General features: G+C 33.9%; 1 protein-coding gene across 1 annotated transcript in view; it reads left to right on the top strand.

Annotated features, from left to right (window-relative positions):
• Positions 1-23563, top strand: part of LOC108969253 (maternal protein pumilio) — a 100900-nt gene that overhangs the window by 72661 nt on the left and 4676 nt on the right. The window contains exons 4-5 of the mRNA XM_018933855.1: positions 8353-8736; positions 9700-9916. Coding sequence (XP_018789400.1) covers positions 8353-8736; positions 9700-9916 — 601 coding nt within the window. The remainder of the gene's footprint in view (positions 1-8352; positions 8737-9699; positions 9917-23563) is intronic.

Genomic DNA, 23563 nt, shown 5'->3' with positions numbered 1-23563 from the left:
CAATTTATTAGATTAATGCACCATTACGTCAGACAATTATATCTACGAAATTTCGTGAAGATATCTCGTAAAATAAAAAAGTTGCTCATACAAGGAATTATCTTGGATTATGCAGTTTGTATGGCAGCTATATGTTATAGTATTCCAATATAGGTGGTTCGGACCAAAAATCAGCTTTTTGAGAAGAAAAAGGCGTGTGCAAAACTTCAGATTAATTACTCAAAATCTTGGACAAATATGGATGCAAAAATACATCAACAAAAAATTGTTGGACGACATTCGAGTAAAGTTTGGGTTAAGATAACCTAAAATACAATAAACAAACGTTTTATAAGTATGTCCAGAATTTTTCACTCATATAAAAAGAGAAATCACTCACATAAAGGACAAAGTTGTATATTAAACGCTTTAAAAGACAGATTATGAAAGTGTGGACCGTGCAACAGGGTGGTGCTAGGACAAGTTGCCGCAAATCTTGTTTTATTCATGCAAATGACATGAAAGCGCACATAATTTTTTGTATGAAATTTATGATGCTCATAAAATCTGCAAGTGCACTTATGGTGTATACTATAACGGACCGTACTTAGTTACTGCGTGTACATTGAAAATTTGCAGGGTGTAAACGGCTAAGAAAATTTTTGTTATTTGTTTATAGAATTATTATTTTTTTACTTATTCGGTTGAAATATTCATTTATACCAATACTGAGAAGATAAAATTTTTAATTTTGTTTTAGTTTAAATTGAATAGATACTTAAACTACTTAAGGGATTTGAAAAATTTTTTCAACGTTGGTAAGCTTCACTATCTGCGGTGAATACATATAGGTTAGATATTGTCACCTAAAATGCGAAATAACATAGCATCACTTTTCATAAGTTTACAGACGAAGGAAAAACGTTTTAAGAACGCACTCATATTGAAACAAAATTTGAGTTTTGGTTATAAATTTGGTTATAAAGTGGTTATAAAATGGTTATATATTGGTTATATCTGACAGCGGAAGCAAAAAATTGTATGCTACATATACATTTTGAAAAAATTAAGGGATCCCCACTAAAATGCCAATAGTGCAACCCAAGGTATACAAAATTACTTAAAAATACAGCGAATTTTTTTGAAAGACCTTAATGCAAAAGTTTACGAACAAATATGCCAGCCACGCACGACAGGCAAGCGAAATCATTCTTGAGCAGCGGGAATAAGCAGAGCCAGCGTTATGACTAATTTAGTGCGCACAGTGGGCGGAGTTTTCCACTTCACTATAAACCGGCACACATAGGGGTGTTTCAAAAAAATAAAAAATAACAAAAAATAAATAAATAATAAGCAATCACAAAGAAAAACTACAAACAGTGAAATAAAACAAAACGCAAAATGTACGCACGACACAAAGCTACACGGCAACAAAAACTTCGCTGCCAACTTCTGGCGCACTTGCCTGCAATTCACATAGCAAACTGTTGCGCTTCGGCATTCCCTTGCGTTGTTTAAGAAATTGCTACGTACGCTGAGTCCTTTGTGTATGCATTACGTAATCGCGCGCTTTTGCCTTCCAACGCGTATATTTCCGCCCCTCAAGCGACCGAGTTTCACTTGTGTGGCACGGTCCACACTTTCATTATTTTTAATAAGCTCCCAAGTGTACAATTTGGTGCGTTGTTGTGTTGTGTTGTGTGAACGCCCCTATTTGCTTTCTAATTGGTGATGCCAGCACTCAGACTTGGCTTGGCTGCCTGCCTGTGCGACTTGACAAGAGCAAAACTAAGAATACTAGCTGACGTCATGGTTGGGAAAAGTGGAAACAGCAGTGGAAAATGTGTCACGGAATATGAGAAGTAGTTATTTATGTAAAAGAGCAGGCGTCGTGTTGGGCTTGCCACAGCAAAGGATGATGTAATGTGAGCTACGCAGAATAGCAAGGACGCGTGTGTATGAATGCTTACTTAGTTATTATTATTTTATTTGGCAGTTTTATTAATAAAAATAAGTTGAAATATCATTGCTGCTCAAATTATAGGCTCTTCGCTTAATTGGTAATTTTGCTTTTATGAAAACGGCGGCATTCAGAATTGCTTTCTGAAAGCGCGCATAATTTCTATTAATAATACATTTCGATATTATTAGTAATTTTATATATTATTTATGCAGTGTGTGTAATGAAACTGTTGTATATAAAGAAGAAACGGCTTGTTTCTCGTTGTATGTAAATATAAGAAACAGCGGCTACGCTGGCAAGGTCATGCCGTCCTAATGGATAAAAACACTCCAGTTTTGAGCATATTCGATACAGTAGCCGCCGGGGGAAAGCGCAAAGAAAAAAGAAAATCTTTTTCGCCTAAAGTATTTGCTGCAATATGGAATACCTAAATAAATACCTACCGTGAAACTCTTCATTATAAGCGTGTATGGAAGAAAATGTCTAACAATTTTCTTTGCCTAAGTATTATTAGTCGTGTGCCACATGCTTGCAATCGGCCAAGTTTCATTGCAATTATTTGCGCAATAATGCATATTTTTTCACTCATTTTTCGCTTTCCAATTCACAAATCGCTACACAAATATGGTCTGCAGTCCAATATTATCAAAGCAAGTTGGAATAATGCGCCGCTTGTTGGGAATTGCCTTGCCATGGCACGTCCGATTTCGATCGCCATACATTGGTGCTAAAAATAATTGTTTTTGCTTCTTGCGCTTTATGTGCGTTGCTGCTTTGTTTGCGCAATTGTCTTACTTATTGTCTTTGCAATGTTTTATCAAACTGTGTGTTAAGTGGGAAATTTTCTATGAAAGAAAGTGCGAGCTAAAACAATTTTTTAAGCAGACGTGATAAACAAGTTTTCTTCGATACAAACAGCTGTAGCGGTCTTTTCATCTATCAGTTGTGCAAACTATGTCAATTGTGTGGCAAATTGGGACAATTGTGTTTTGTTATTGCCAGCAAGCAACAACTGTTGCAGCAATTGCGAAAGGGGGGGGAGAGAAAAAAGGCACTTTTGTAATGTTGCTTTTCATACTTTCAGCTTTTGATATGTAGATGTCTGCTGCGGCTGCTCGACATGTCTGGTTGCCTGCTTCAGCGTTTTAATGAAGCTGACTTCGAACACCGGCAATAACAAGTTGTTGACTATAAACACTGTTCATTTGATTTCCATGTTGCAATGTTGTGAGCAATGCTTATGACTGACATTTTTCCAACATTTCTAAGCCACACGGAGGAGCTGTTGGTCATCTATTGATAATTTTGCTTGTCTTGTCATTGCAAGCTGTAGTGATCAGGCGGCTGGCAATGAATAAATAATAGTTGACTGATGACAGGTGTTGCTTGCAACAGCTAACCAACATTACGCATTGACATTGCTTGCAAGCCAAGAGGCTGACAAATTTCCAGTTTGTAACTGCAATTAATTGCCATTTCTATGATTTTCATTTCACATACCTACATATGTGCATCATATATGTATGTACAGAAATATACATATGTGTACACACATTTACAGACACACTTATGCCAATGCAGCAAGGTGTTACTCTAAACTTTTAAAAATGTAATTTTACCTGATTTCTCAGATTGCCACGTGTCAGCTACCTGCTATCCAAGCACCAGCAGCTAATGTAATATACACATACTATGTGTAGCTGTGACACAATTTTTGTTATTGCACCTGTGTGTTTGTTGTGTGGCAAATTATATGCAGCATGCGCATGAATGCTGCGTATTAAGTGCACTTTGAAATGCTCGTTTAGAGCTATTTAAACTTATTCGCGCACACAGCAATTAAAATGTCCTTAAACTTGCGCGCTTGAAAGTGCGCTCACAAGTGCAACATATACATAGACTTTTACAGTGCGCTGGATTGCTGAAAGTGTGCGCACGCTTTGTAAGCGCTAATGCCAACTAAATGCTACACTATAAGTAGCATAAGTGAGCATAGTGCTTACAAAATATACACGCCGCTTACACGTTTAAATGCGACTTTTACTTTGTAAGCTTTAGTCTAAAGTGTCGCCGTAGAGTAATTTACGCTGGTAATGTTTTCAGCTTATTAGCAATTTTAGTTGGGAAAGTCACCGTTGCACTTTGCAAATGTGTTGGAAACGTTCAGTATATATATATATATAGAGCATACAATCGAATTGTGGCATGGTTTAATGGCAATCTCTTCAGCTTGCTATTTGCTATTTCTTGCACACACAGAAATAAAAAAGTAGTTCAGAAATTACATGCTTATTTGCATGGATGTAAAATGTTAACTGCTTGCAACATGCAGTTGCATGCCACACACAGCACTTCCACACGTTTTTTTCATACATGCATATCGTATATAAACAACAACTCGTTTCTCCACTTACGTCTGTTTCGTGGGCTTCATACTTCTATTCTGAGCATGGTATTTAAACCACGAAAGTCGTACTACTCTGTAGGAAACTTCGGTGACTGTAAAATATTTATATAAGTGAGTAATCGATCTAAAATTTTGCACACAGAAATTTCTCTCAAAGAAGCTGCTCATTTGTCAGAATCACCGATATTGCACTAATATAGCATACAGCTGTCATACAAACTGGTCGATCAATATCAAGTACTTCTATGAAAAACTTTATTTGACAAGATATTCTTTCGAAATTTGACACAAATTATTAAGGAAGGAAATGCTGCAATATACTAAAAATAAATCTATATTGGACCACTATAACATATGTATAGCTGCCATACAAACTGTTTGATCAAAATTAAGTTCTTGTATAAAAAACTTTTTTAATTACCGAGATATCTTCACAAAATTAGGCATACATTATTTCCTAGGGCTAAGCTAGGTTATTTGAAGAAATTTACCTGATCGGAGCACTATAGCATATAGCTGCCACACAACTTGATTGAGAAACTTGTGTGAGAAACATTTTTATTTGTTCAGATATTTCCTTGAAATTTGGCATGAAGTATTTTCTGGAAGAATGCTTCAATATCTGAAAAAAAATTTCCAGATCGGTTTACTATAGCGTATAGCTGCCATACAGATTTACCGATCAATCTGAATATAAATATTCTTACAACGAAAATCATACAAAATTCGGCTACCAAGTATATGTAAATTTGTACATTTTTGTATATATGTATGTGTGTATGTATGTAGTTGCAAGCATTTTGCGTAAGCTTGAAATTCTAATTTCTAATTTTTCAGTTTGTTTTCGCTTGATTCCACTTTGTCTTACTTGCAGCTGGCTGTATTCATTTTTCTCTGAGAAGCCTACAACCTTTTATTTTCTTTAACTTACGCTTGTATTTGGGTCATGACTTTTTGTGACATCTGTTGCTGAAATGTAACTAAATGACCTAAGCTTGCCAGCGGCAGCAACATTTTTGCGAATTCGCAAATTCAATTTCAATTTTGCCTCGCAATTACCATTTTGCTTAGTTAATTCTCCCTTAAGGCTGGCTCAGTTCTTTCGCTGTGCGCCGGCAACAGTTGTTAATCATTAGCAATGAAATATCAATTCAATTATAATTTTACGTACTTGCGTTTATTATTTAGTAGTATATATGTATGTATATTATGGTGAATCAAAAAAATTTTTTCTTTCTTTTTTTTCTTTTCCTTAGATACCGTGCAAATTTTATCAAAGCAGGCCCAATCTGTGATTATACTACACAATGAGCAGTTTAAAATATTCCAGTTGCCTTTTGTTAGTGTGAACTTTCACCTACTTCCATACATAGTATGCCATCACACACACACTCTAACGCACAAGCACTTAATATTTTCCCACACCTAAGCCACTTAATGGAACATAATTTAAACACAGTTCATTTCGTTTGTTTGTATGTGTGCTCTTTATCGCCTTATGGCTTGCCGGTTGCTAATAAATTGTTATGGTTATTATATTTACTCGCAAGCATACTTCAAGGCGCAAAATTATATGATTTCCCGCGTGCACTGGTGTTACTTTCGATTTCTTATTAATAAACCACATCCAAGTGTTATGGTGCGCGGTGCGGCGCTCGATTTCACTTCTGTTTTTGATTGTTATTTTATGCCGCATTCAGTTTGAATAATTCTACCCAAACGATTATGCCGCCAATACAGTTGCGGCATTGCTTGCCATTACATACCTGTATAGTTATTTCTTGTGCGTGTCCTTGAGTGAATTAGTTTGTTATTTAGGCTGCTTACACGCACACACATACATTTGCAAACGACATTATGAGTGTAGTTTGTATTAATGTTCGTATGTATATGTGTCTGGTAGCAATTGTTTATAGTATATTCATATTGAATTACTTTCGTTGCCCTTTGTAGAAATACGAAAGTTTTCCGCCTCTATATCATCAATAATTCACAGTAATTTTGCGCGTTTAATTGAATTGATTTGAAAATTATAATACATATGCTTAACTTTGTTGTATGTCTTTAGCCATTCCACGCTCTGCTATTTTTTATTAATTTAGAGTGAAGACATATTGTTGAATATGAAGGAAATGATAGTCATGCATTAGGGCGGGGAAAAACAGATTTTCTTTCGCTTGGTACTCTGAAAAATAATTTATAACACAGCTCTACATTAATCTCCCTATGTATGAGCCCTTAATTCTATCGAGAAGGTTCCTTTTTTCGTATCATCAGCTAGAAAAGCTCATATATCGCTTCCAACTATTTGAAGAAATATCTCATTTAAATTTAGTAGAAAGTTATATGCTCTACAAAATTATTATTATTATATTTTTTTGTGTTAGCCTAACCACTTAAAGGATAGTAACAGTGCAAATTTTACTATTTCAAGAAATTTTTTTCATACGAATTTTACAACACCCTTAAAAAAAATCGTTATAAATCATTTATAATTATTCGATTAACTTAAACGTTTGCGCGATATCCATCATCAAAAGTCAATAAAAAAATTTAAAAAATTAATAAAAGCAAATTTTAATAAAAAACAAAATTAAAAAAAAAATTAATAAAATAAATTTTGAAAACTTAAATAAATAAATTAAAAAATTTAAAAAAAATTGTAATTAAAAAAATTTTATGACAAAAAAAAATTATTAAACAAATTTTATTAAAAATTAAAAAAAATGACATTTAAAGAAAAATTTAAAAAATTAATAAAAATTAAAAAGGAATTACAAAAAATTAAAAAAAAAATTTAAATAAGAAACCATTAAGAAAACGAGATCGAAAAAAATTTTCCTTTCTTTTTTTTGCCCCACACTAATGCATGTGCATTATATGTTATTTACTTATTAATATAAATTGCTCATTTGCATTGGGTTTTATTGATGCGTTTCTCTATACATAATGTTCACTTCTTGTAAATATTTTTATTTGGTTTCTCTCCGCTTTTTTGTAGGCAAATAAAATTTCGCGTTGCCATAAGAAAATTTGCTACGAAAAAATTGCAAACGCCATTTAATTGACTTAACATATTACTGTAATAATAAGAATGAAAAATATGGCGTTAATACTCTGTTAAGCTTTATTTTGAACATTTCTTCTACGGTGTGGCTCAACAACCAACGGCTGGCGTTCTAACGTTTAATCAATCAAGCATAGCTTATTGTAGTTATTAATGTGCCAGCTGATCAAATTTGAGCAGGATTAACTAAAAAAAAAAAAATAAATTTCTCGTATTGTCCTTAAAAATAAGCGTATTTTAAAGCAATACAAGCATGCTAAAGTTCAATGTTCTACATATTTCTCAATATAGAAGTTGGGTAGTCTCGACTACAATGGCCTTCAGCGAATTTTGGTTTCCCCGATTTCCGCTCATTTTTGGGGCGTCATTAGCTAGATTGTTGCAAGGTTTCAAACTCATATTCATAAACACACACCGCTACTCGATGTCGTTTTTTGATTTAGTCGACCTATAAGAGATGTTGAGATCCTCTAATATCTCTCTGATATCCACACGTTCTATTTCAAGTACTTTTTCTTTAACTTTTTCAGTGTTAGTGTCATTAAGAGAGATGGACTTGCGTGAGTCAAGCTTTCTATGACTTTACGTCCTTCACTCTGAACTTGGTGGCTCGCAAATACTATTTCTTTGTGATAACGTAGACTACGCGAAACTTTTGACCAATTCTTTCAACGATGCCGTAGCCGTAATTACATTCAAAATTAAAAATTTCAATTACTTTCTCATATTTTTACTTGGTAAAAACGCCAGACAAACCGAACAAAAAATTACACTAATAATTTCTCATTCAACATTATTTTCTCATTAGTGTTACTCGTATAATTACAGCAATTATTAATCGTTAAAGATTTATCAATTAATTTCGATTATTATCGAACCATAAATAAATGAAAATCCGGCACTAAACTTACTATGTCTTCTTCTTTATCTTTGCAGCAACTTTTCCGCTCACAGAATCCTGGACTTGCTGCCACAAATGCCGCGGCCGCCGCTGCTGCTGCGGCAGCTGCCACATCGGCTGCGCCACCTGGCGCACCGAACGGCACAATGCAACCGCAGCAGATGGCGCAAATGGCCGCTTCACAGCAGTTTTTGGCCGCACAACAGAATGCCGCCTATGCTGCGCAACAAGCAGCTCCCTACGTCATCAATCCAGGGCAAGATGCCGCACCCTATATGGGCTTGATAACAGCACAAATGCCACAGTATTACGGTGTACAGTGGGGCATGTACCCCAGCAATCTCATACCACAACAGGGCACACAGCCGCGACGGCCGTTGACGCCATCGCAACAGGGCGCTGAGAATCAGTCCTATCAGGTGAATAATTTATAACATACTATACATTACCTTGCTTTTGTATAGATTTGTAGCCAAGTAATGTGTTTGTATTACTAACAAAAACCAAAAATTAAAAAGCAGGCTGTAATTTACTATGTGCGCCGTGATGGCAAAAAAAAAAAAATTATTATTATCAGTTTAATCATTTACAGTGTAAAGTACTATTGTACAGCAGCAAAAAATAAAAATAAAATGTGTAATTTTACAATGTACATTTGCTATTGTAAAATATTTTTGTAAAGCAAGCGCGTCTAAAAATGAGCTACAACTAATTGGTCAAACGAATCGAATGTATTTTCACTTGTAAAATTTCACACCAAACCAATAGAATAGTATTTCGTCAACTAAAATGCAAAATAACGTTGGACCTCTTATCACCAGTTGACAGGCGAAGGAAAAAAGTTTTAATAAAATGCACTCATATTGAAACAAAATTTGAGTTTTGGTTATATTTTGGTTATAAAATGGGTATATTTTGGTTATAAAATGCTTATATATTTGTTATAAAACGGTTATATACTGATTATTATATCTGTTAGCGATTTTCGTTTTTTTTTTTGTTTCTGATGACACGTTGTTTTGCCTATTAGGTGACGATTTACAAAAACCAATATTTTTTTGTTTTTGGCTTAACCAAAGCAACCGCCGCTAATAAACTATATTAATATATAAGCAATGCCGCTTAATCATTATAATGAGTTTGTACATAATTTGACTTCAATTAAATGAGTATATATATTTTTTCTTCTATTTTCTAAAAAAAAAAACGCATAACCTTCATAAACAACAACAACTACCAAAATATAAATGAAAATATTTATATGCTAACCCTGTACAAAAACAAAAAACAATAAAATACTGTATAATTCATTAAATGCACCACAATCTCCATCAACGCTGACAATACAAACCCATAAACTTGTTAATACGCCGCGTGCCCAGGTTATACCGGCATTTTTCGATCAGAGTGGTTCGCTGGTGATGGGACCACGTACAGGCACACCGATGCGCCTCGTTAGCCCAGCACCGGTGCTGGTGCCACCAGGAGCGACACGCGCCGGCCCACCGCCGCCGCAAGGCCCACCACAACTATATCCGCCTCAACCGCAGACGGCACAACAGAACTTGTACTCACAACAGAATGGTTCGAGTGTTGGAGGTAAGCGAAATTCATATGCAATTTAAACTAACTAAAAGTCAAACACTGTCACTGCAGTTAATGCAGAAAAGACACCTAGCTTATTTGCAATTATGTACATAATTGTTTAATGTTAATGCTTTCATCACATAATAACCATACAGTTAAAATTATATACATATAGATATTTTATCTTAGTATACTAAGTTATTTTTTTTTTTTTACGAAAATGTTCGCATTTTAAATCCATTTTTTGGTCGAGCAGAATATTTTAAGTAACTGTGAACAATAAAAATTGCGCTCGTATGTCAAAACACGTGAAAATTGTCTAACTCTACGAAAGAGTGGTCAGTAGCCAGTTTCCAACACTGGGGTTGCCAAATCACGTAATATAAAAGGCAGCATAGGAATAACAACACACTATATTTTCCAGCAACTCACAGTTAGGAAATAACATTTTTACACTAAATGCAAATTCTTTTAATTAAATATCCTGCATATCTTCTGTTTAATGCGCGTTAATGACAGGATATGCCGTTTGCCTCGGCAAATGCACACTTAACTGTGTTATTGTATTCAACTGCAGTTAGTTTTGTTTTTGCTATTTAATTGGTATCGCTTTCACCATTTTGTTATTTACCACTCGTCTAAACATACTTGCATGTATGTGTGTGTGTATATATACATAGCCATACGTGCATTAACTCATATCCGAACTGTTTTACCGCCGCACATGCAGCAGTTTATGATTTACAATTAAAAATACATTACAATTACTATTGTTTGTTTGCACGCAAACATTGTTGAAGGCAAAATCGCTGGGACAACAACAGCAATCAGTAATCTGCAACTTTATGGCTGTTGCTATTTGCAATGCCAATACTCAGACAGACATTTTCATATATATTATAAATAATTGCATGTGTATAAAAATTGTATGTGCAAAAATGCATTTGTACCGTTATAGCATAAATAAAACCAAAAGTTAGTGAACAACAAAAATAATCAGTTACAAATTTACGCTTAGTAGTTGGCTGTCGGTAGCATGCATTTCGGACCATAACAGCATATAGTCGCCTCATAAACCGAACGAACGAAATCAAGTTTTTGTATTGAAAACAGAGTGTTATTTACCAGATATCTGCACGAAATTTGTCAGGAATTATTTTCTAAAAGAATGCTAACATATCTGAAGAAATTTTTGAAATCGGACCGCTATAGCTTATAGCTACCATATAATTTGAACAATCGAAATCACGTCATTGTAAGAAAAACTTTTTAGCTTAACGAGTTATATGCATGAAATTTGGTGGGAATTAATTTCTAAAATAATGATAAAATATCTGAAGAAACCTTCCAGATCGGATCACTATAACATATAGCTGTCATACAAACTGACCGATCGAAATCGAGATTTTATATTGAAAACAGGGTTATTTTCCAAGATATCTGCACGAAATTTGGCATATATTATTTTCTAGAACAACGCTACACTATCTGAAGAAATTCTCCGAATCGGACAACTATAGAGTATAGCTGCCATACAAAGCGAACGATCAACATCATGTTTTTGTATCGAAATTTTTCTTAATTGAAAAGTTATTTACATGAAATTTCAGAGGAATTCTTTTCTACAATAATGCTAAAATATCTGAAGAAATTTTCCAGAACGGACCACTATAACTTATAGCTGCCATACAAAGCGAACGATCAACATCATGTTTTTGTATGGAAAACTTTCTTAACTGAGAAGTTATTTATATGAAATTTCAGAGGAATTCTTTTCTACAACAATGCTAAAATATCTGAAGAAATTTTCCAGAACGGACCACTATAACTTATAGCTGCCATACAAAGCGAACGATCGAAATCATATTTTTGTAGGGAAAACTTCTCTAGTTGACGTGCGGTCTACATGAAATTTGGCAAGAATTATTTTGTAAAATAATGATAAAATATCTGAAAAAATCTTCCAGATCGGAGCACTATAGCATAATGCTGTCATACAATTTGAACGATCAACATCATGTTCTTGCATGGGAAAAAGTGCATTTTTTAATATTGCGCTCAACTTTACTATGGTGTTGTGTTATAAGTTGCACAAAATTAGCTGCATGTCTAAATGCAATAACACAGTTAGAATAGTTGTTACAGTTTGAATGTGAAATTTTAGCATTTATCCATATTTGTTATGTGCTTACATGCAAGCAATGATCCAAAAGTATTTATTAGACTATTTCAAGTGTCTATAAGCTATATATATAATGATTTTAAATGTATATATTACATATACGAGTATACATGATTTTAAATATATTATTTGTATACATGATTTCCGTGAAATCAACTACCCAAATACTCGATACACCGGCATTGAGTTACCGCCAACACAACACCTCGACTGTCAGCGGCAGCACCCGCAATGACTCGCCACTGCCAACACATAATATAATAAGTACACATACGGCATGTCAGCACCAAAATTAATTGTTATTGCCACAAGCGCTCGAACCGAACTAAACGTGTGATTGTGCCACATTTGCTGCTGAAATGCAATTAAGAATTAAATTTGGAAATTCTATTATGAGCGAGGTGAATTAGTTGTGCAGGGGTTATGCCGTTCAAAATGTTAGAGGGCATGCTAACTTTTTGCTGGACAGCTAATGAAATTTAGCTAAAATTGCACTTTATTATGGCACAGATGTATGTAGGCGTGCATTTATTGTGTACATATAGTCTAATTTATTATGTTTGTTTATATACAATTATGTAATTTCTTCATGCAATTTTAGTGTTTTGCAATATGCATATCTTAACCACTTACCACATTAATACGTGAAGCGAAAAGCACATTGATTTGTGCTGCAAATTGCAATTAAACTTACACAATCACATTAATCAGACATATGTATGTATATATGTAAATTTATGTGTGTGCTAATATATAAAATTTATATATATAATATACGCCAACCGAATTACGAAATAACACAAAATTAATTAATATGTCGTTATGTAACGGTAAAAATTCATTTAAGCATAGATTGCAATTTGTTTGTAATTTTTGTGTGGTTTTGTTGTAATATGCTTATGTTTAAATGAAACGCCAAAGTTGAGCACTTCGAATTGCTTCCCAGCTTAATTCACTACTAAAGCAGCAAGAGCCGCTGTAATGTTGAATAATCAAATGAATTTGAAATAAAAATCAATAAGTAAATGTAGAAATGTTAGCCTGTCTGATATAACAATTTTGAGCCTCACTAAATGTGATTAATTTATTATTTTCGAAATTAGGTAAGGTATTAGGTTATATGCCATTGAGTTCGTTCATTTTGCGGCAACTTTTTTATCAAAATTTTTAACCGATTTCAAAAAACAAAAAAAAAAAACAAAAAAAAACAAAAAAAAAAACATTTCCTAAATATTCACATCCACACACATACTCATCTATACACATATATATATTGTGACAAAAAAGTGTAAACAAAACGCAGAAAATTGGGTAGTCAAAAAAGTCTTTTCGTATTTCTAATCAAACTTCAACTTATTTTTTTTTATATTTATACTAAAATTATTATTATTAGTAATCATCAATATTTATTTTGTCGCCTTCAAAGTAATCCCTAACAGATTTTTCCAGTCCTCCAAACACTTTTCATAAGCTCTTTTCGGCATGGCATTCAGCTCCTTCAGGATTTTTTTTATTTTTATATATATTATATATATTTTTTATATCTCTTCGATCGACTGGCAACAGGTTCCACAGTGCAGCAATTTCAATTTAGAGACCAAGGAAAAAAAATCACACGGAGCCAAATCTGGTGATTACGGTAGTTGTTTGCTGGTGTTCACTGCGTTTTTGGCTTTGAATTCGGTCACAATCGTGACTCGATGCAGAAGTGCATTATCATCGTGTAAAACCCATGAATTGTTCCATCACAATTCCGAGCGTTTTCAACGAATGTTATCACACAAACGACTCCATGCGGCCAAATAGAACTCCTTATTGACCGTCTGTACCACCGGAACAAATTCATGATGCACCAAACTACGAATATCGAAAAAACCAATGAGCATCTGCTTGATTTTTGAGCGGCTTGTTGTGGCTTTATTGGTTTAAGCTCGTTTTTTTCAATCTATTCCGATGATTGTTGACTTCTTTGTCATAAGCTCATTTCTCATCGGCTTCAAGCATGTCCAATGAGACCTGTTTACGGTACTATTTATAAAAAAAAATCAGCTTTATCGGGACGAGTTGAGCAAGAACGCGTTTTATACCCACAGTATCCACCAAAATCATTCGAATGGACTCGCGAGAGATGTTGAACTCTCTTGCCATTCCTCTTACACCTGCCGTACGATTTTCAAGTACATATCCTTCACATAATATTTTAGCTACTTACTTTTTTGTCATAATGTATACATTAAATAAATCTCACTTTATAATGAAGCTTCTTAAGCTATTAATAAAAATAGCACTGAAAATTTTCCGTTTATTATAATTAATTTTTTGTTGAAATTTTCATTAAATACAATTAAATGTCCAACTACTGACAAATGCGATTTGAAGCATTAGCGACTGCATAGTATTTATGTGCTTTTTCCCGGTTCAACGTGTACATGCGTACGTTTATATGCTAAATTAGATGCTACAGTTGTATTTTAATGCCACTGCAAGCAATGAATTCAATTAACGGCAAAGCTCCTAAATTTACAACTCTATTATTTATGCGCAAATACATTTAAAACTTAATTGATTTCTACAATGCAAAAAACAACAACAACAGTGATAAAAAAAGCAAATTTTTATTATTTTAATTATAACATTTACGGTAGAAATGAAATTTGAATTTAGTTTTAAATTTTTGGAAAAGCGCTTTATTATTTTTTAGTTACTTTTGTACCCTGAAGGGACAGCAGGAAGCGTATATAAATATATCAACAGAGTGACGAGCGTATTACGCCCTCAGTTTTTGAGATATCGTTCTGAAAATTTCCACACATTCCTTTCTTCCAAAAAAAAAATGCTTATTTGTCGAAGCCGCTGATGTCACGCCACTATAGCATATAGCTGCCATACAAACTGAACGTGCAAAATCAAGTGCTTGTATAGCAAATTTTCCTATTTGACGAGATAACTTCATGAAATTCGGCACAGATCATTTTGTCAGACATCACTACAATATCTCAAGAAATGTTTGTGATCGGACCACTATGCCATGGAGCTGCCATACAAACTGTTTAATCTGAATCCAAACTTTGTATGAAAAACTTTTTTATTTCAAAACATATCTTTACGAAATTTTGTATGAATTATTTTCTAGAGCATAGCTATGATATTTGAAGAAATCATTAATATCGAATTACTATAGCATATAGCTGTCATATAAATTATTTAACTTGAATCCAGTCCTTGTATGAAAAACCTTTTTATTTTAAAACATATCTTTACGAAATTTTGCATGAATTATTTTCTAGCATAAAACTGCAATATCTGCAGAAATTGTCCAGATCGGTTCACTATAGCATATAGCTGCCATACAATTTGCACGCGCAAAATGAAGTTCTTGTAAGGAAAGTGTTTTATTTGTGAAGGCTTGCAACAAAGTTTACCACATTTGTGTTTTTTTTCGTTTGCCTTTTTTTGTTGGTATGTATTTCTGACTAAGTTTCTTTACGTTGTTTAAATAAGAATAAAATACAATATTAAAATCTTGCGATCTGCTACTTATAATTCAAAATTATATAGTAAAAATCATTTTTTATACTATGAGCTTTTTATAGTCGCAGTTAACATGAATAAATACAACTGAAGTCTCCGCGTACATATTGCCATATTGCCGTGCATTCAAAGCACATATAGAGTTGATCGTCAAGCAGTCAATCGATACGGATATATCCTTTCTATAATATATCGATATATGCAATAAATGCACGAATAAAAAGGTAAAAATAAAAGCGAATTAATTAATGAGGTTTAATGCGCTTTTGGTCAGAAATTCCAACTTGAAGCATTTACGCGGACATATTTGTGAACTGTAATTTTCTTTAACTTCGCTGAGTATAACGATGAAAACTGAAATCCGAGTGATCTGCTGCGCTATCAATATTCGTATGTGTTTTTTTTTCATTATTTTTTATGCGAAATATTTCAATGTACAGTTGTGGATATATATTTACTATATGTACTTTATACTACTCTCATCCAGAGGCAACATTGTTGCATCAACTGCTTTGAGTGAAGGCTTGAACAACTGTATAATTAATCGCGCAGGCTTCACTGAAAAGCAGCAAATTAACAGTTAATAAGGCATGTCTATGAGGTTAGTGCGATAAGTATCTACTTGCCAAATTTCATCTCTTGAAAAAACTTCTTTAATATTCGTTCTATATTGGATGCTGCTAAAACTTTGCATTCTTGCACAATACTCAACTTATAATGAGCGCGAAGTTTTTTTGCTTAATATTGCTAGAATTAAAGAATAAATGTTAAAAATATCTCATACTCATAGACCACATTGTGCGCACTTAGGAGTTATCTGATCACAAAAGAACAAACATGTGTAGTATAATCACCACTAATTAGCCTGATTCAAGTTCTTTGGAACTGATTTCAAAAGCTTTTACTGAGTAACCTGATTATTTAAATTCTTTAGAACTGGAAAACATCCCTTTTACTGAGCCTATTAACATTGAGTTCGTTAACGAGGTTGTTGTAAGTTATGTATGAATATATGAGCATGTATCACCGTAGTTGAGAACAAGAAAAAACTTAAACCGTAATACCCTTCACAAATACCAAGGCTACCATATAGGAACTTCATCAGTCAATTTGTATGACAGCTATATGCTATAGTAGTCCGATCTGAAAAATTTCTTCAAATATTGTAAAGATACTTTGGACTATAATGCATGCCAAATTTTCTGATGATATCTCAATTAATCGAAACGTTTTTCATACAAGGATATGATTTTGATCAGTCAATTTGTATGACAGCTATATGTAATATTGGTCCGATCTGAACATTTTCTTCAGATATCGTAGAGATACTTTGGACAATAATGCAAGCCGAATTTCATGACGATCTCTCAACAAATAGAAAAGTTTTTCATACAAGGATATGTATTTCATTAGTCAATTTGCATGGCAGTTATATGTTATATTTTTCGATTTGGATATTTTCTTCATATTTTGTAAAGATACTTTACGCAATTATGCATGCCAACTTTCTTGACGATATCTCAATAAATAGAAACGTTTTTCATACAAGGATATGATTTTGATCAGTCAGTTTGTATGACAGCTATATACTATATTGGTCCGATCTGGATATTTTCTTCAGATATTGTAAATATGTTTCGAACAATAATGCATGCCAAAGTTCGTGTTGATATGTCATGAAATTCAGGGTATAAAAGTTTGCAACAGTTTTTGCTATTTCAGTCAGCAAATACTTAATAAGAGCAGAAATTTACACCAGCACACTCATATATATATATATATATAGTATATGTATTATTAATATTGTAAAAAGATTTTCGCAAAGTACAAAAACGAGTAACAGCCGCCTTTAATCGGTATGGGCAATTGGGTTTTTAACGCACCTGCAGGCATGCGCATATAATATACTGCCGTGATATAATAATGTAAAAATAATAAGCTCAAAGTGGCCAAAACGTGACTTTTGATACATACGCGCATGCACACACACACACACACACAGTTTTCATCCGCTGGTATGATAGCAACATCAATGTGATATATTGTTTGTTTGTTAATAAATCCATTGGCGGCTGTAAATTGAAAAGAAGGAAGAATTAAAATTATAAAGTATTCACTCAATCACTACACACATCCAACAATACAGGTATATATGCGCGCGTGTTTTCATATTCGCACACGTTATGATATTTGGTAATTTTTTTGTGAAATCCGCCATATGATGGATACCATCAGGCATTGATTACACATTTGCTCTGTGTGCTCTGTATGGTGAAATAAATATATTTTTGCGCGTATAATTACAGCAAGAAAAAATGAAAAATGTCTGTGCTTGAAAAAGCCGTTATACATTTGATATCCATGCGGAATAAATCAGTGCGTTGTGCATGCCAATATTTGGCTTTTAATTGGATTGGTGGCAACACGCATGCAATCACCCACACATAGACACGCTCGCAAGTGGACGCCAACGCCGAAGTAAAAATGTGCATATACATACATACATTGTAGGCATAAACATTTGTGCTGCGGCGTTTTTTTTTTTTAAATATTTTTTTACTTATTGGTTTCCGCTTTGCTACGATTTCACAATTAATGCTTAAAAAATGCCGATATTAAAACTCATAAACCACAAAGCTATAAGCTTTTCAACGCTGCCAATCGCTAGGCCTTGCTTATGTATTGAGGGCAACCTTTAAAAAAACCACTTTCAATTTATTTGTGCAGCAAATTTTCTTGCATTTTTACTTCACTTTTAGATGCGCTTGAATAGAATTTGATGCAGAAAACGCGTCAGAATTAATTGTGGCCATGAAATTTGCACGAATTTAGGTAAATTGCTCGTTTTCTCTTTATATCGAACGTTTTGAGAAGTGAAATCTTAGCAATCGAGTGCTTAAGATTAGAAAACGCTGAAATCGAACCATTGTAGCATATAGCTGCCTGGCGGATCAAAATTTAGTAGTTGTATGGAAAACTTTTTCATTTGACAAAATATTTTCACAAAATTTGGCATAGATTATTGTATAAAGCAACGCTTTAGGCTCCTAAGAATTCGTTTAGATAGGACTACTATAACATATAGCTGTCATACACACTGATCGATCAAAATCACGATCTTGTATAGAAAACTTTTTCATTTGACAAAATATTTTCACAAAATTTGGCATAGATTATTGTACAAAGCAACGCTTTAGGCTCCGAAGAATTCGTTTAGATAGGACTACTATAACATATAGCTGCCATACAAACTGGCTGATCAAAATCGTGTTTATGCCTCATAAAATGCAAATGTAGCGAAAGTTACAATTTTTTTTATATTTATTGTAACTGTATTGTGTAGTTAAAAAACTGTATACATTTAATGCAAAACCTTTCTCTAATTGGATAGCAGTATAACAATCGACCGACCTCTATTGATTAACAAAGGCTGACAAAGGCACACATTAAAACAATGCAAACAGCTAAACACTCACACTAAACATTTTTACGATATATCACATTTGAATGTGTGTGTGTATGTGCAAATACATGTGGCACACAAATAGCTGCACAAGGACATGTGCCACAAAAGGCTCATCAATTGTGGACTTTTGTATACTTAGTATCGTGTCAAATGTAACCCCTTTTATACCTTAGTTGTTGTTGTAGTTGCAGCTCATTTGTTGTGTGGTGTCCCCTGTTGTATGTGCTATTATTTAAATCAACTTGTTGTTGCATGGCATGCGCACACACCTGCAAGCACCACACCGCCACACACCTAGGAGAGGTGGGGGCGTATACGTGACATTTCAATATTGCATCGATTTTCCATCTACAAGCCACCCTTTCGCTACTGCATTTACCTGACAATGAGCCACGCTGCCACACATGTCCCTTGAAGTATATGAGCAAATGTAATTGCTGCTTGTTACAAAAACAACAAAAACAATGCTTATGTGTGTGTGTGTGTGGAAGGTAAACAGCACGTAGCAATCTTTCTTTTAAAATGTTGTTGTTGTGGCTCTCAGTGTTGCACAGGCGACAATGCACAGCAAATGAGGATGTTGAACAAAGCAATATACTGCTTCTCTATACGATACGTTCATATATTTGTATGTATGTACATATGTATGTGTGCGAAATGCAAACAATGGCGTTAACAAACTCGCATACAAACATTTTTATACCTCTAGATGCGCCTAGGTGCTAAACGACACGCATATGTTCATGTAACTGTATGTGCAGGTTATTAACTGTGTATAAAGTGCTTTTTCGACAATGGCTTATGACTTGTTGTCCAAAAGCTGGCTGCTAGTTTGTCAGCTTGTCTGTTTGTCTCTGTTGTTCTAATGACTGTGTAGCTGTAGCTGTCTTTTTGTTGTTTTTGTTGATGTGTAGGCGCTTGCATCCTTGCCGTGCTGCTGCTATTAGTTGGCAATGCCACATAACCTTCTCATCGAGTTTGCACCTGCTAGTCGGTTATATACCCTCGTTTAAAAACTGCTGTCGGGTCCTTTTTCTAGCACACACACACACATGTGAATGTACATGAAATTTAATTAATGTATGTGTGTATGTGTGTGTGTGAAAAGCAGCGGTAACACTTTGACACCTACTTAAGTGTATTAAACGGCATAACCTTGACATGACAACGTCACAGCGGCAAGATTTTTGCCATTATCTCACTCAACTTTCTGCTCATTGATGGTATGTACCCAGTTGTGCATCTAAAACTTTTTCAAATACCAACCAGAAGGAAAAGTCGGAGACGCTACATCGTATATATATATATATAATTGATCAGCGTGACGAGCTGAGCGGATTTTGCCATCCCGTCTATATATATATATGAAATAATCCCTTAATTTTTGAGATATCGACCAGAAATTTTTCACACGTCGCTTTCTCAGCAAGGCGCTGCTCATTTGTTGCTCCCGCTGATATCAGACCACTATAACGTATAGCTCTCATATAAACTGAACGTTCGGAATCAAGTACTTATATGGAAAACTTTGTCATTTGACGAGATATCTTCATGAAATTTAGTATGGTTTAGAGCTTAAGACATTTATGTAATATGCGAAGAAATTGTTCAGATCGAACCACTATAAGTTGTAGCTGCCATACAAATTGACTGATCAAAATCATATACTTGTATGAAATCCTATTCTATTTGTTGAGATATCATCAAGAAATTTGGTATGCATTATTGTGCAAAGTGTCTTTATAATATCTGAAGAAATTGTTCAAATCGGAGTACTATAGCATATAGGTGCCATACAAATTGACTTATCAAAGTGATGTCCTTGTATGAAATACTTTTCTAGTTGTTGAGATATCATCACGAAATTTGGCATGCATTATTTTCCAAAGTATCTTAATAATTTCTAAAGAAATTGTTCAAATCGGAGTACCATAGCATATAGCTGCCATACAAACTAACTGATCAAAATCAAGATAAGGAGGTTTTTATACTACTATACAAAAAAATAGGTATTATAGTATTTTGCTTGTTTTTGTTTTATTCATAATCATTGCAATAAATTTTTTAATTTTTCAAATTATCTCTAATTAAAATACAAAATATTATAAAAAGTGCAAAATACCAATTTTCTTGCCTTTCTAAGATAATTTTTTCATTCGTTTACACACTGTCTGCAATTGACAATAGCTTACTTATAATTTAGTGTCTCTTCAAGCATAAAATAAAAATAAATTCTTCTGCAGCGTGTACCCGTATTTGCTGTTGCTATTTACTATAATGGCCGTCGTCTATCTACATTTATTCTATTTCTCCGATTTTATGCATGTACTACATTTGTTCGTCTGTAAATATTTGCTTTGTGCATTCCTTATTGCGCTATCACACAGCTCCTTCGACTGCAACGCATTGGTAGATAATGCAGCCCATGAGCGTTTCGCTACTGCTTTTGTCACGTCTGAATCGCATAGGCCAACATTCACTTGACTTATTTTCTTACTCACATGCAATTTTCCCTATTTTTTCTTTTGTTTTTGCAATTCACAACTGCAATTGCATCCAAAGCTGCTACCAACACACCGCACAACAGCAATGATACCCGGAGTTACATGGACAATTACCATAACAGCAACAAGCGATGCAAATCCCAAGCATTTTAATGTAAATACCAGCACCGAGAACCTGCGTCTTATATTTAAACATATTTCTGGCATCTTCATAGCAGCCTGTTGCCTGCCTTCTGCCTCAACTGCTGTTTGTGAAGGCACTGTTATACGCACAAACCTACCATTCCTGAGCTGTGTCCTACCCATTAAGGGTGACGGGTGCACTGTGCATATAAATATGCCTGCGCACTTGGCTTTAATTGTTCTGACACGAGCGACACTTTGAACTTCTGCTACCTTCACTTTCTCTCATTTACCTTTAGACTTTAACTATACATACTTGTATATATGCTCTGTTTGTCTATTCGACTACACTTGCTTATTTATGTTGAGGCGTGAGTCTCAGCCTTTCGCTACACTCACGCTACCGAAAGTGCTCATATCGCAAATTGCATGAATAATTCCCTTTAAATGCATTCGTGCGACATGACACTGAACTGCTACTGCCTTGATAGGTAGGCTTTTCTCCTCCTGCACAGCATAGACTTTAAGATTTGTCTTCAGTTGTCATACATAAAATGCATCACTGTATACATAAATACGCGCATTTCTACAAAAACGTCTATATATTGGGTAGTCAAAAAAGTCTTTTCGTTTTTCTAATCAAATTTTAACTTATTTTTTATATTTATAATAATCAATAAACAAATATGTACCGTTTTGATCGGCCATTTTTCCGCTAGAGACATTCAGTCAGTATAAATCGAAATTTCCAGAACCGAAGAGAGCGAACCATTGTCGTGCTACGCGAACTGATACAGCATCGTCTCCGTAAACTTCACAAATTTGATTGGTGGCTTGCGTGGCATTCTTACAACTTTTTATACAAAAATTTCGAAATGTAGCGAATTTCTTCACTATTTCCACTCATTTTCTAAGAGCTGTTACTTTTTTTTCAATTTCTCTGAATTTAATTTTTTTTTTATCTTAAAAATCTCACGCACGGGAGATAGCGATTGCAACAAGATCTATGTATGGACAAAATACGAAAAGACTTTTTCGACTACTATGTAGATGGCATATTGAGGTGACAACCCAAAAACTTGAAAATATTATATTCTCGCATCAAATTTTTCGCTGTGCAAATAAGAACTTTTTTAAGTATAAATCACTTGAAATTTATACGCAGTTAAAGTTGTGAGTATACCTAGAGCCTTCACCATACAGTACACCATGTCGTATGAGCAACACAGCATCTCTAAGGCTCTTGTACGAATGCACAGTACATTTGATGCATAAGTTTAACTGCGTATAACTTATAAAAGAGTATTTTTATGGAAAAAATCAGTAAGAGCCTTTTTGTAGAGCGGATATATTTGTATTAAAAAATTGCTTTTCCGCAGTTGTGCAGTTAAAAAATTTATTGTAAAAGTAAAAAACAAACAAAAAAAAAAAAGTACAATATTGAGGAAAAGTAAAATTGTGCATTCACAATTTAAAATGAAAATAAAGTGTTTGGTTTCATTAGATCTGGGTTTTACAGCAAAAACTGAAGTTTCAGGTGTGTATGCAAAACAGTTCAACTTAGAAATAATGAATATTCTAATGCATTTGTATAAAAAATGTATAAAACCACTCTTTTACCACCTTATTTTTCACTGCAGAGAGAGCTAGTGTGCATGTCTGTTATTGACAATTTGCGTTACGCTCTCATAAACGCGTTAAACCGATTGCTTAATCAAGCATTATCGCTTCAGAAGTGCACGGCGTTGTAGTTTTTTTTTACAGTTATTACATTAATATATTATTTTAGTGGCTTATGAAATGTCTGTCAATAAGCTAGAAAATTATTAAAAAAATGTAAAAAAAAATAAAAA

This window comes from Bactrocera latifrons, unplaced genomic scaffold (assembly GCF_001853355.1).
Source record: "Bactrocera latifrons isolate USDA-ARS-PBARC rearing strain unplaced genomic scaffold, ASM185335v1 scaffold_246, whole genome shotgun sequence".
Taxonomy (NCBI): Eukaryota; Metazoa; Arthropoda; class Insecta; order Diptera; family Tephritidae; genus Bactrocera; species Bactrocera latifrons.
Note: the sequence above shows the minus strand (reverse complement) of the source record. Positions and strands in the feature narration are given on the sequence as shown.